Source organism: Microtus pennsylvanicus, chromosome 13, assembly GCF_037038515.1.
Source record: "Microtus pennsylvanicus isolate mMicPen1 chromosome 13, mMicPen1.hap1, whole genome shotgun sequence".
NCBI lineage: Eukaryota > Metazoa > Chordata > Mammalia > Rodentia > Cricetidae > Microtus > Microtus pennsylvanicus.
Genome location: NC_134591.1, coordinates 59013419 through 59028266, shown reverse-complemented (window position 1 = coordinate 59028266; position 14848 = coordinate 59013419). Strand labels below are relative to the sequence as shown.

Sequence of the window (14848 nt, the reverse complement as noted above, 5' to 3'; positions counted from 1 at the left end):
ACAGAAAAGCGCCAACTCTTCTAGGTGTGCTGACATAAACCTGTCATCAGTGCTCAGGAGGCTGAGGCAGGAGGATGGTCACAAGTTCAAAGCCAGCCTGGGCTACACAGCAGTGATAAGCCAGCCTGTGTTACACAGTGAGAACCTATCATAACACAAATGAAAGACAGACCAACAGACAGACATAAGGGAAAGAAGAAAAGCATCATATAAAGCTGGAGAGAACGAGACAAGATGGCTCAGCTGGTGACGGTGCTTGCTACAACCAAGCCTGACAACCGAAGTTTAATCTCTGGGATCCACATGGTGAAAGCAGAGAACCAGTTCTTCCTCCATGTCGTCACCTGACCTCCACACATGCGCCCCAGCATGCACTCCCATACCGCAGCAGAATAAATGGAAAGCTCGCAAAGTAAGATGATAGAAATAAATGCAAGCCTATCAGCAATCACAATAAATATAAATGTACAAAAAACTCTCAGGCAATTACCGAATGGATGTAAGAGCAAATCTATTTAAAAAGACCTACCTGAAACATATGGGAGAAAACGCTTTAAAGCCAAAGACGGAAAGGGATGTTCAAGGCAAATACTAAAGAGAAAAAGCCACCCAGGAGGAAAAGCATCATTAGAGATAAGAGGGCAGCATCTCTGGTGCTTTAAGCCTCTCCCTCCTCTTCTGTAAAGCAAAGGCTCTAAGTCACACCTCCAGGAGAAACATGCCAAGTATATACACTGTTAGATAATGTAAAGTGGGAGGAAGAGAGAGGGGAGGAGGAAGGCGAGGAATAGGAAATGTTTGGAAGGTTTAGATTCAAATTTCAGAACAGTTGGAGGAGATCTGAATAAAAGAAAGTGAAGAGAGGTTTCCTGGGATCGTCTGGGAAGGAGACATCTAGGCAGGAACAAAAGCTAAAGTCCCAAGGCTGGAGTCGAGCTCCCGTATCTGGGGAGCAGGTGTGGTGGAGGAAGGGAAGGGAACGTGCTGGAAGATGGACAGGAGTTAACACCAGCCAGCTCATACAGGGCTCTGTAAGCCCCGGGCAGCTCCTCTGAGCAAGGCGAGGGCTCTGAGCAGGAAGGTAAATAGCTGTCGTGATATTTTTAAATAATTGTTCTGGCTACACTGACAGAGAATGAGCTGCAGTCAGGACAAACACAAGAGACCAACAAGAAGGCAGTGCGACAGCCCTGACCAAGACAGGGGGGCACTTGCAGTGAAGTTGGTGAAGGGTGGATGGGGCCAGAAATACCGTGAACAGGATTGGCTGAGGGACCAAAGGAGACAGCATATGTAACAGACAGAACAGTCTGACTTCATGGATTGCGGGTATAACTCTGTGATGGCTTGTGTGCTCAACAAGAGAAAGGCTCTGAGTTCAATCACAGCTCTGGAAGGAAGGAATAGAGGGAAGGAGGGAGAGAAGGAGGGAAGGAAGAAAGAAGGGAAGGAGGGAGGGAGGGAGGGAGGAAAGAAAGACCAAAAAAGACTGACTTCAGACTTTTGGACCATAAAGTCCTAGAAAAACAAACCTGCCATTATCTGAAAAGGCGATGGCAGTGGATGGAGCATAGCTCTGAGGAGGAGGAGAACTGGGGGTGTCTGTAGCAGCCATCCAAGTGTGTTCCAGTACACGGTTCCATGCACACGCCTGGTCTCTCAGGGAGGCTTCTGGAACTATGCATCTGGGAGTCAACAGGCTCTCAGTAATACTCAAAGCTACAAGCCTGGATGAGGTCACCTACGGACTGGGTGCTGAAAACCGAGCAGGGACAGAGCCCCAGAAAACTCAGGTGATATCCTGAGACGCAGATTGAGAATTAGCCTTCGTCAGGGGAAGGGGAAGGGGGCGTGACACCCAAAAAGCCACTAGAGAAAAGTGTCCCAGGAAGAAGGGTCATCGACTATGTTAGATGTCACTGATCGTCAAGGAACACGAAGACTGGGTATTAACTAGTGCACTGGGGGCAGAGGCTGGCTTGATGCAGAGAGACAGCTGTGCCAAATCGGAATTCAACTGAGGAAACGGAACAAAGAAAGGGGTTCTGAGAGGCTGCCGAGGCTCACAATAGGAGCCGATGGACGGTCTTCTGCGTGGCTTTTTGCATTTCTCTCTCCACACCCCCCCCCAGCAAACAGTAAAAATAGCTAACCTTTACTGAGCACTGGCTATGTGCCAAGAGTGCTATTATGATGCTTATTTTTAAAGAGGGAAGGAAGGGGCTCAAAAGTCATGTAACTTGCCCCAGGTCACTTGGCTGGTAAGTAGTTCAGCCTCTATTCAACCCTATCTTCTACACTCAAATATCAACTACCATGGCCTCCATTTCATGAAAAAGAAGGCCCACACTTTATAGAAACCACTTTATTCTTTTTGAGAGAGAGTTTCCTGGACCCCAGAATGGCCTCCAACTCGCTGGGTAACTGAGGATGACCTTAAACTATCGATCTGTCTCCTGAGACAGGCATGGGCCACCACACGCAGTTTTATGCAGTACGGGGATCGAACCCAGGACTTGGTGCATGCTAGGCAAGCCCTTTGATAACTGAGCTACATCGCCAGCCTGGGAACTCAATTTTATAAAACATCAGTTTGGAGCCAGTACCTCACATTTGAATGATGTTTTCTGCTGAATTTCCACAAATCCCCTGAGAGTTATCTTACACTAATACCGTCCTTGGGTTTTGTTTGAGATTAGAGTCTTACTAGTAACCAGGGTTGGCCTTGAACTCACGATCCAAGATTACAAGAGTGCTGGGATTACAAGCGTGTGCCAGCATTTCTAGTTAGCTCTTATCATCCCAAAGACGAGAGGAAACAGAGGCGTTGAAAGGGAAGGTAGTCCAAGGGAATGGAGGTCGTGGCAGCAGAACTCAGACCCAGACAGCCTAGGAGACCAGCTCTGCCCCTGTCTTGTCTGTACCTTTCACTTATGAGTCTGGTGCAGTGAAGCCTGGAGAGGGCCCGAGAGCCACAGAGAAAGGATGCTGTCCTTCCCAGCACACTCACCACTTTAACCACACTTGGTGGGTTCTTGGGGATCTCCAAGAAGCTCTGGAAGTCATAGGCAGCTTTCAAGGTTTCCCTAGAACCAGGCTTGCTTTCCCTCCAAGGACAGACTGACATCGCAGTGTAGACAGAACACAGAGCTGACTTCCCTTTCTTACCCTTCCCTCCGAATAGACAGGGCCACCCCCTACCTGTCCAGTGGTGAGGGAACGGCTGTAGCCAGGGATGGAACTCCGGGGATGGATCCGGGGTGGGACACAGCAGCTGCAAAGAGCAGATGCCAGAGTCAGAACGCGAGTGTGCTGGGGAGAGGGGCGTGATAATATCAGAGCCTCTGACTAGGTTCTGATCCTCTTAACAACCCCCCACACACACACACAACAAAAAGACTCCCCAGGAGACTTAGGGTAAAAGGTCTCTTCCCCCCACAACAGAAACACTAAGACAGAGACGGACTCCACCCCATATGGAGCAGAGCAAGCTGGTCTGTTGAAGCCTAAGCAGGGCTACCCATGCAAAACCCACAACATACAGTTCCCGCAGGAACTCAGAATCATCTCCAACACCCCCGCCCCCACCGTCCTTACTTGATCCTGGCTGTGTCCACGCTGGAAGAGCGGCGGGAGGCAAAGCGTCGGGCGAGTGCTTTGGGAGATGTCTTGGGGCTACCGTCTGAGTCTCCACTCTCCTCATCCCCCATGGCTTTGATATAGCTGCCGCTCCGCATCCTGCGACAGGGGATCTCCCCATCCTTGCCACCCGTGGGGTAACCCCCCCAGTCATCTTGCGGCACCTGAAAGGACAAGGGCCTCTACCTCTCAGACAAGACATCCTCCAGCTCAGAGGAGAGGGTGTTCTTCCTCCCACCGCCAGCAGGAGGCGCTCCGTCCTGCTGGGGGAACAAGTTACACTGAAGAGATCACAAAGCACCTAGATGGGATGTCTTAGGGTGTTCCTCTCCCTTGTAGGAGTTGTCACATCATCCTCCAGAGACCTTTAGCCACTCAGCAGAAGGTCAGCTAAAGAGCCTAGAGTGACAGATCGGATGCCAAGACATCGAAGCCCGGAGGCCTGAGTGGCCTGTCAATCATCTCCCCCTATGTCCAGCATCACCTGACCTAGGTCACCTTTCACCTCTCCTCTTCATCCTGTTAACATGTTTCCGCTCCCTATCCTCTGGCTCTCTCCTGGTTCTCAGGGAACTACAGAGGCACTTTCCACGGTCTAGACCGAGGCTACATGGTCAGGAGATCAGGGCCCAGGCAGAAGCTCAAGTGGCAGGAGGGAAGCTAATTAGGCGGCTGAGGCTGTTATGCAGGCAAGGGATGATGCGGCCTAAATGAAGACAATGAGAATAAGGGGGAGAGGAGGAGAGGAGGACGCTGTAGAGAGGTGGTGAGGAGCATCAGTGAGCCTGATTAGCGGGGGAAGGAAGAGGAGCTGAGAGGAGCCCATGATGACTGAGAAGAGTGATGGCTAAGGACCCGGGAGTGGGAGTACTGTCCTTCTCTGAGCCGCAGAACTCATTTGGGACAAAGGGGTGACGGGTTCAGTGTTGAGTACCCTGAGTCTGGCCTAGAACTGAGGTGTTTGTTATGCTTAGTCTTGGGCTTTGCTGGGGGAGGTGGGCTAGAGGCAGACATGCAGAGAGCAAGGGTGGCAGCCAGATGCCCAGGAGTAAAGGAGACCCTCCCTGGAGGGGGGGGAGAAGAGGTAAGGGGCTGCGGATAGACCCACTGGCATTTTAAAAAGGACTGCAAAGAAAGGAAAGGGGGACCGTGACATCACCTGAGAAGGAGTGGGCAGAGGGGTAGGAGGGAGTCGGGAGAATGCCATGTCACAGAAACGAGACATTTCGGGAAGAAAAGGAGTCAATTATGTCAAATGCCACAGTGCTCTCCGAGGTGAGTAACTTGTGCTCTGGAGTTAGGAGACCCGGTGCAAAGGCTTGCCCTGGCGCTTGCTAGCTAGGTGAACTTGAGCTAAGCTAATTATAAGCGCCAAGTATCAGTTTCCCGGTCGGTAAATTGGTAAAAGTAATTATACCTACATCAGAACGGTTGGTGGGAAGGATAAACAAGCAACACAGAACGCCTAGCGCACGGGAACCACTCAGTAAATGGTGGCTACTATTATAGGCATTGAAGGCACTGTTGGGCGCTGCGGTCCAAAGACCACTGGTGACCGCGACCTAGAGCACTTTCGAGGCAGGGTGTGGAAATCTGACTGCGCTGGAAACTGAAGGGAAGCGAGGAGAGAAATCTACACTCCACGGACTGTAGACAGGGATGACAGGACGTGGTAGGGGGCGAGGGTCTGGAGAAATGTCTCAGGATCAAAGCAGCTGTGCCAGTCAAGAACGTCTCTAACAACAGGGGCAGCAGAGGGATGAAGGGGCTGAGGAGCCCTGGTGGAGGAGGGAGGGACCAACCCGGCAGGGGTTGGAGTCCATGATGGTCACCTAGGCTGTGAAGATGGGATATAAGGAGAGAAGGCTGGGGAGGCAGCAGGGATGTAAAGCATACAGTAGACGGAAGTGGTTAACAACAGGGCGGGTCTGGAGGCTCCAAGAGGAGCAAGGCTGAGAGAGGGGGGACTCACGGGAAGGCTGAAGGTGCAGGGCAATACTCTCATAAGGGAGCGGGCTCACTGAGCGGCCAGAGCTCCATCAGAAGGAAGATGGGAGCAGAAAAGAAATGAATGAAGCTGAGGGGGAAGCGGGGATCCAGAAAAGACTCAGAGTATCCAGTGAGAGAAACCGGGCTTTTGTTAAAGGGGCAGGAAGCTGGGTGTGGCAATGTATTACTGCTCGCTGTAGGTGGAGGCAGATGGAGACAACTCGGGCTAGACAGTCAGTTGGAGGCCACCCTGGGATACATGAGACCCTATCTTAAAAAGAAAAAGAAAAAAAGAGGAGGTAATATCCTAATGAAGACACCAGGTCAGGTCACACAGTCAGAGTGAGCCACCTCCCCCATCCCCCACTTCTGTGCCAGGAAAGTATAGGCTGTTTTGGAAAGGTCCACGCAGCCTTCAGTTCACCCACAAATGGGCTCAAGCCCCATCCTGTTAGGATGCTCTGGAACCCCAGGCTCTGCGTGCCATCCCCGCCCCCATCCTCTAGAGAGGAGTGGCGGGAGGCCAGCGAATGGGACAGCCAGGGCGCGCACTGCCACACTGCAGCGCTCCCACTCCACGGCCACTGCGGAGCTCCTTGCTCCTCCGCAGGACACTGTGAGGAGCATGTTAAAAAGAAAGCCCCCAGGGAGGTCAGGCCAACCCTGGAGCAGCAGCAGGGAGCAGCAAAACGGTAGCCAGGTCTTGTGCCGGGGGAGGAGGGGCCCCTGCCACCCAGGAAGCTGACCCACACAGCTCAGATCCCAGATGTCTAGTCCTGTTTTTCCTATGGTCCAATCTGCTCTCTTGGGCTTCCATGAGATTCCCCCAGGAGGGTACTAACGTGAGTACAACTGACAGGCAAGGCCAACGTCACCCCAAAGGCTCACGCAAGCTCACCTCTCCATGCCTTCCGACACGCTGTAGGATCTTTCTGGAACACCTTCGATCTGCATTTGACTAACTCCAGCTCCTCACAGAGATTCAGCTCTGGAGCCATTCTGCACAGAAGCTTCCCCCAGCCAGCCCTAGCCACCACCCACAGGTGAGCAAGGAGCCTCCTCTGTGTTCCCACAAGACTCGGGATTCTCTTCTGTCACACAGCTTACCATCTGCTCCCTGGGCTACTGTGAGCTCTCGGGCAGCAGGGACCCTGATCACTGTATCATGAACGAATGTGGATTAACAACCTAGGAGAAATGCGGACTTTGGAGATACCCTTAAGTCTGCCAGATCGCCAAAACTTGTACCGATTTTTCCTCCAAAAGTGAAAGGAACAATAACAAAATCAGTATGGCTTGGCTGAAGCTAAAACAAAAGCCCCAGAAAAGGGGTCAGAGCTCCTAGCCTTGGCAAAGGGACCACAAGGTTGTATGGGAGAACTCCTCAGCCATCACTGTGCCCTGCCTGTAGGGACAACAGGATTCACTCCTTTGTGTCACCAGCCTTGGAAAACCCCCAACATGCATGCCTCCAGGCTCCCCCGTCATTTCCTGGACTGTCCCACCACACCATAGCCCAGAATGACAGCTCCCAGGAGAGGCGTGTTCTGGAATCTCATCTTCACATTCCAATAACTGGACCAACTGGATTTGAGTATAAAAGGTCTAGGGAAGGGCTCGGGGCAGGATGAACTTCTCTCCGGCTGCCAGGCTCCAAGGCAGTACTCTAGGTCATGCCACTCTGCCCCATCCGCTGCCTTAACCTCATGTTGCCTTCAACAACAGAAGACAGAGGTCAGCGCATCTTGTCCTAATCAGAAGGTCAAGACGTCTTCCTGCTCTTGGCATTCACGCTCAAATTAGAGCAGTCCCGTCATTGTACAAATGAATAAAGTAAAGCCCCAAAGGGGACCCAAGGCATGGCAGAGGCAGAGCCTCCTGCCTTCAAGACCTCCAAGTACAGGGACAGCTGGATTCCACCCAGCCACGTCCACTGTTCCCCAGTGGACCAGACTGGTGAGGACTCAGAACATGGTTTCCCGCCCCACCAAGCCTCACCTGCAGATAGTGATAAGTCCTGGCTTTGGCCTTGGTCTCTGGACCCAGGAGCCCCTTGCCTGGCCCGGCCCCTGGGTATCCGTCCCGGCCCTGGTTGACCATCATGGTATGCCAGGCACTTCGCTTGACCGACTGTCCATCCAGTGACATGGACATGCCAGTGCATGCAAGGCAGCGGCCTTCTGACCCGCCCGAACGGCCCTTGAAGCTCAAGTCCCGGTAGGACCCGTCTGGAGCGTCCAGGCAGAAGGGACCCCCAGGCTCTCCAGGGGGCCTCCCACCCGCCAGAAAGCCACTGTCACTGTCCAAATTGTCATCAGAGCTCCACCAGCCTGTGGCCTTGGTCTGGTGGCGCCCATCCCCCTTGCGGTCCTTGCTCTTGCTCCGTTTGCCGTGCCGGGACTGGTGGTGGTGGTGATGGTGGTGGTGATGGTGGTGGTGAGAGGTGTGAGGGCCTCCAGAGCCTGGGCCAGGGTAGCTGTCTCCCCCAGAGCCACCTCTTCCCTCGGCCTTGGGCCCATTATAGTCTCGCTTCCCGGGTGCCTCCAGAGAGTGGGACTTGGCAAAGAGCTTCTGCACAGAGTGAACCAGGTGCCGGATGCGGCTAGGACTCTCGCTGCGAGCCTCAGGGGTAGGGCCAGATCCAGGTCCAGGCCCAGGCCCTGCTGGACCTCGCTGGTATGGGAGTGTGTGGAAGCCATCTTGTTGAACTGGTAACTGCTTTTCAAACTGATCCAGGAGTGTGGGAGGCAGGCGGGTGGCACCCTTGCCCTGTGGGTGGCCTACACAGTCTTCACAGGTGTCGAAGGGGCCCTGGCCGGGGTACATCCTGGGGAAGGTACTGCTGCCTCCCCCGGGCCCCACCCCCCCTGGGCCTCCCTCAGGGCCTACGGATGATGGGCCCTCACTCAGGCTCAGGGGCCCTTCTGGAGAAAGGTGTCCCAGGCCAGCTCTTGGAGCACAGAAGCGGGGCTCGGTGGAGAAGGCCTCCCTGGAGCCCAGCAGGTACGGGGCCCTGGCAGCTGGGCCCACGTCCATATGCTGCTGGTCAGCAAAGCGGGCTGGGCGGGGATGGCTGCCTCGGTCGCCATGGTAACCCCTCATGGCCTCAGCAAAGGCTCTTCATATTGTTGGGGGCCAGGCCCCAGGAACCTCCTGAGAAAATAGGGAGAAAAAGGATTTGGACTGAACAACAGGCCACTTCACCTAAAATCATCTTTCACTAGGCACCGTGGCATCCCTGGTGGTAGTGCATACCAATTTATTGTGATTAATTATACTATCTCTCCACACAGGGACTGAAAAGTCCTTAAAACAGTCATAACAGACAAAGAGACAAGGGCGCAAAATAATTCCATCATTCATCAGTGCGGCAAATTTGATAAATACTTATTCACGAGAGGGAATGCTTTCAGCCAAATGGGCTTTTAAATATCCTTAGATTATCAAAAACAAAAGGAGACCCAAGCAGACATACAACAGAGTCAAAGAAACCCATCATTAGGTGAACTGGCTTTTAACACGCTAAGCTGTAGCAAATTGATCCACAGCCATCCCTCTGCCCCAACGCTATCCCACAACCCTCTGCTGCTGATGTCAGGCCTTGGAGACAGAGCACCCAAGCGCCATGATGGAAGACGACACTAACTTCAAGTCACATCTCCATGCCACTCCCTAACACCCCTCCCCTCCACCTTGAGAATTCCATCGGCAGGAAAACCTGAGTTGATTCCGTCTACCTTTGCTGGCTTCCAGACACTCCCCACAGCCCACCCCTTGCCATCACCCTTTGCCACACTCCCTCTCCATGGAGGGCACTGCAGAGGCAGGAAAGACTCCAGAGAAGGAACGCTGGTTAGACCAGACATCACGTGACCACTAGACTGAGACTGGAACCCAGGAGTTCTTACTCCCAGGAACAGTGGGTGAGTGAGGCCAGGAGCCAGTGGAGAAGCCACTGTGAACCAATATTTCTGGCCCCCATCCCAGGCTTGCCAAGGCTACAGGACAGGAGAGGTCAGCTCTCAGCAAGAATTGCCTCCCATCAGGACTCCAGGAGCTGCCAGGACAGGAGCTACGGGCAGGAGGAGGTGACAGCAGGAGGGACAGGGACAGAGGATCTGGCAGACGGAGCCCTCCCCCATCCCAGACCAGCTCCTGGGCCATCTGCTGACTAGGAGAGGACAGCCTCAAAGACTCCAGACAGCAGCACCTCCTAAAACTCCAGCTCCCTTCCTCCCCACACCGACACCCCCCCCTCACCCATCCTGCTCTGGCTTCTTCCAGACCCTGCCCGCAGCTCGGCTCCTCCTAGTTCCCTAACACTAGTGATGCACGGGGCACTGTGCACACCTCACTGTCTCTAAGCCGACAGAAAATCCTGTCATGTAGACATTATCCACACTTACCATGAGAAAATGGAGCTCAACATGGGGAGATGGAAAAGCCAATAAATGGGCTGAGTCACTTCGAATCAAATATTTGGGTTTGAGACTCTGAATAAATCTCCATCTCCCAAATTCCCTAATACTCACCATCCGGGGTGTCCCATCCTTGACGTCAGGATCCCCACCACGAGGTAGAATCCTAACTTCAGCAGGCGCAGGACCACTGGCTCCTGACAGACAAGAAAGAAGGCAGCAGTCACACTAGAGGAGGAATGAGGTTTCTCCTGGAGTCCTCAGGACAGGTCTCTGGCCTGACAATTTTCTTTCCCAACCCCCCAAACCAGGACTGGTTGGATACCCCATGATGCAGAGGCTTCAGACCCTCAGGGAAATGAAGTTGGCTTCATTATGCAAATGTATGCAAATGCACTCACAGGTTGGACTACCTCCAATTGCAGGTGTCGGTGTGATCTGTCTATGGTGTTGAGCTAGAGCATTTTCATTGCCCTTAAAGATGGCTGCATTCCACAGACATCTGTAGAGCGCCTACTGCAAGACAGACTAAATGAGAAGTGTACTGAGGTCATTTAAGAGTGGCCCCGTCCTTAAAGGGTCTGAAGCCTCAAAGGACAGAATTATTGGGTTCCTATATTCTGGCACAAGCTGTTCCTTCCTCTTTGAATCGCCTCTCATCTTCCCACAAGCTCTCCTCCCGGCTAACACTTACTCATATGAAGCCTCACCTTCCCATGGAGACTTGCTGTACTCTTTATTCTGGGTTATGCCTCTCATTTGGGCTTTTATGACACTCTGGGTACCCCCAAGGAAGCAGCGAACATGCTCCATTGAAATTGTTTGCTTCAGTCTCCATCTCCCCCAACTGCCACGGTCTCCAGCAAGGCAAAAAAATAGGCCCCGGCCATCTCTGACTCGAGCCAATGCTAAGTGGGTGTTTGTCTGAGTAGATGAGGAAATGTCTGTGCCCGAGAGAGAGGACAAAATGCTAGGCTAGCTTGAACTAACAGCTAGACCAGATTCAGAAGATAACAGTCAAGGAAGGCTTCCTGGAGAAAGATGTATTTGAAGTATATTATGGGTTAGAGAAAGGTGGGTGTGGGATGATTCCCAGAAAACAGTGGGTACAAGGTAGACAAAGAATGCAAATACCAAATTCTGAGGGGTGGTCTGGGAAAGTTCCAGAAGGTGGTTAGGGTTTGGCAAATACTGGGAGAGAGGAAGAGGGGGAGAGAGAGAGAGGGAGAGAAAGAAAGAGGGAGAGAGAGAGAGAGAGAGAGAGAGAGAGAGAGAGAGAGAGAGAGAGAGAGAGAGAGAGAACGACTCTGGAATATGCGGCAGCCTTGACTGGGAGGACTAATGAAGCCATTATTAGACACAGAGATGTCAGAAGGAAAAGCTAGCTCTGTAGGCATGATTAATAACAGTGAAAGAGGCACACTCAGACATCAGGACGAACTTCCTGGCCCCGAGGACTGTGACACAATAAAGAAGATTGTGGAAGTTGGTGGAATCTTCTAGAGAGTAAAGGTTCAGACGTGTGCAGCTCCCAGCTCCGGGGCCTGGACCAAAGGAGCTATTGGCTATCTTGCCTAGAGGAGCACGGGAGTAACCTTATTGATACCAAGAGCCTGACTCTATGGCAATTCTTCTTCATTGTCCTTTTGCTAGGATAACAGAGGGGAGTTCAGACCAAGATGGTTTAAGCTCTCATAGAAAACCATTTGAGAACCAATTCCCCCCTGGGGTGGAGCTTCGACTAGCCTGGACCTTTGTCCGTGGCATATTCCTTTTGCTGCCCCAAGAAGGACATAGATGCAAGACTCACACCACAAAGGCCACTTTGGCTGAACCTCGTGCCATCCCGTTTACCTTGCCTATATTCATACCAAACTGGAACCTCACACTGAACTCCCGGATGCTGGGTGTTTGCAGATGGCCCTCCCACGACCTTCCCACACCTGCTGCCACCAAGTTGCTGGGCTGCCATCAAACTGCTTTGTTTTGCTTTGGTTTTGTTTTCTTCTTCTTAAGATTTATTTTATGTGCACGAGTGTTTTGCCATCATGCATGTCTGTGCATCACCCATGTGCCTGGTGCCTGCCAAGGTCAGAAGATGCCGAATCCCCTGGAACTGGAATTGCAAATCACTGTGCGCTACCGTGTGGGTGTGGGAAACAAACCCAGAGCCTAGCAAACAGTCTTAACCACTGAGCCAACTCTCCAGCCCTAGGACTCTTTCTATAGCCAAAGATGACCTTGAACTTCGATCTGGCTGCAACCACCCACTAAGTGCTGAGATTAGAGGTGTGAGCCACCCCATCCAGCTAGCCATCAAGTTCTTCACAAACTTGATTCTCAGTCTCACCAATCCACGTTCCTTTAGCTCTAGTCTCGGACAATGACTCCTCTCCAGACAGACACCTCGCACCCATGCCCTACAACAGGAAAGAACTGTCTAGCAATAAAACACAGCCCCAGGACCAGGTCTATGGTATCAGACAAATGGTATGGTCTTCTAAATTTAATAACACCTGCTCACACATCACGCAGGACTTCGGCGAACATCAAATGACACAGTGCACATGGAACCATTTTAAAACCCTGGAAGACTGGGGCCAGTGAGATGGCTCAGTGTGTAGAAAAGCACTGGTGGCCAAGCCTGACAACCTGAGTGGGGCCCACAAAGAGACCACAAAGGGAAGGAGAAACAGATTCCCAACAGTTGACCTCTGACCTCCACATGTGGCTCATGGCATTTGTGCATGCCCCCATGAACACATACACACACACTAAATGAGTAAATAACAAAATTAAAATTTAAACCCCCAAAGATTGCACAGTGTAATCGCTAACATAACACCTTTATTTGTTCATTGTTTTCCATTTTCAAAGATGTGTTATTTTCAATTATGTGTATGTTGTATGTCTGTGTAGGGTATTCACATGTGAGTACTGATGGTCACAGAGGCCAGATGTCGCTCAGCCCCCTAGGGCCGGAGTTACCGGTGGTTGTGAGCCACCCACATGGTGCTAGGAATTGAACGTGGGTCCCCTGCCAGTGCACTATGGCTCTTAACACTGAACCGTCTCCCCAGGCCATGCTTTTTTCTTTTCCTTTTTTTATTGAGACAGGATTTCGCTTCATATCCCAAGCATGGAGGCCCTCTTTCCTCAGCCTCTTGAGTGTTGAGATTATGCATGTGTTCAAGAAAACCCACCAGGAGCCTTTATCTGGGGGTATAGACCCTTCGGCTAAATACAAGTTACTGAAGAGGATATTCCATTCCTGTATTTCTTAAAGGAAAAAAGAAAATTTCATCTCCTGTAGCCCAAGTCAGCTCTAAATTCCTTACACAGCCAGAAACGACCTTGACTTTTTGATCCTCCTGCCTCCACCTCTAGAGTGCTGGGATTTTACGCAATGGGCCACCACACCCAGTTTTAAAGGGAAGACTGAATTATGAACTGGCTTCCTCCTGTGCATTATGTATGCTTCAGATCCCATGTCTCCCCCTCAGCCCCTACCTCATTACTAAAGACAATGAATGGGAAGGACTAGCAAGTGAGGAGAGGCCTCATCGTCCAATCCATCACCACTTCCTATGGATTCTGTTTCCTAAAAATAGCCAAGCCCCTTAGTTCCAGACCCACCAATCACTGTTGGCTGTGTGGCAAAGACAGATTCCCAAACTCCTTTCCCTTCCCAGGCTCCCTTGTGATGACGCCAGGCCATTCCATTGTGGTTAATGATTGATACACAATAATATGAGGTTCCTGGGGGAAAGTCTGCCTTTGTGACAAGGGGTGGGGCTTGCTGGTGCTATCCTTCCTCCCTTGCTTTCTGGCTGGAATAAGACAGCAATGGCCAGATCTAGGGTATCTAGCTCAGCATGAGAGAAAGGCTTAGATCATCGCAGAGATGTTAGTCCTGACACCATCGCGCCATGGAACCAACACAAGCGATTGCCTTTCTCCAGGCCTATATATGATAAGGAACACACTATTTTAAACCACCGTTAGCCAGATTTTCTGTATTTGTGGCAGAAAGTAGCGCTACCAAATCCAGCTGCACCTCAAGCATCACCTTCTGCTGGGACATATGCAGGAGGCTCCTAACTGATCTCGCTGTTCCGGTAACCCAAATTATCACTCGGAGATGCAGATGTGACCATGTCACGTCTCGGCTCCCTACTCTTCACCAGTGTCCCTGGGTTATCATCTTAACTTGGCCAACTGAGCCTGCACGCCTTCCTGCTTTCCCAGCATCCTCTCCTCACACGCTCCCCCTCTCCCGCACACTCTGCTTCAGCCAAGCCAGCCTTTTCTCTATCCCATGATCCCTCACACCATGGGACCTACTCCGCGTCCAGAAAGCTCTTCCCCACCCACCTCTGCCTGGCTGACTTCTGTGCGCCCTTCAGATCTCAGCCCAGTTGTTGCTTCTTCAGGGAAAGCTTTTCTCTGGCCTCCCTGACTAGGTCAGATCCCCCTGCTGCTCGCTCTCAAGGCATCGTGTACCCTGCTCTTATCCAGTTGCCATTTTAAATCTGTGTGATTCCATGACTGCCCGTCCCTCCCAACAGAATGTGAATTCCACGCAGGAATTCTGACCACCCTCAGTGCATCCCCGCCCCCACCCCGCCCCTGGGCCCCTAGGCACAGTGCTTGGCATGTAGGAGGCATTTGCAGCATGAAGGTGGCCTGAAAAGACAAGGTCCTTTCACTTAAGGCATCCTTGTATTTAACTCCCAAGACTAGACTATCATTCCTCCACACGCTTCCATCTAAAGAAAAAGAAACTGAGGCTTGGCCCTACC

At 51.9% G+C, this 14848-nt stretch overlaps 1 protein-coding gene across 5 annotated transcripts in view; it reads right to left on the bottom strand.

The window, feature by feature from the left end:
* Positions 1-14848, bottom strand: part of Dlgap3 (DLG associated protein 3) — a 76455-nt gene that overhangs the window by 40629 nt on the left and 20978 nt on the right. For all 5 annotated transcript variants that reach the window (XR_012907585.1, XM_075947165.1, XM_075947164.1 and 2 more), the window contains 4 exons: positions 10161-10243; positions 7627-8781; positions 3598-3803; positions 3202-3274 (listed from right to left, as the gene is read on the bottom strand). Coding sequence is in view for 4 of the 5 variants with exons in the window: in XM_075947165.1 (XP_075803280.1) it covers positions 3202-3274; positions 3598-3803; positions 7627-8730 (1383 nt within the window). In the remaining variant the exon portion in view is untranslated. The remainder of the gene's footprint in view (positions 1-3201; positions 3275-3597; positions 3804-7626; positions 8782-10160; positions 10244-14848) is intronic.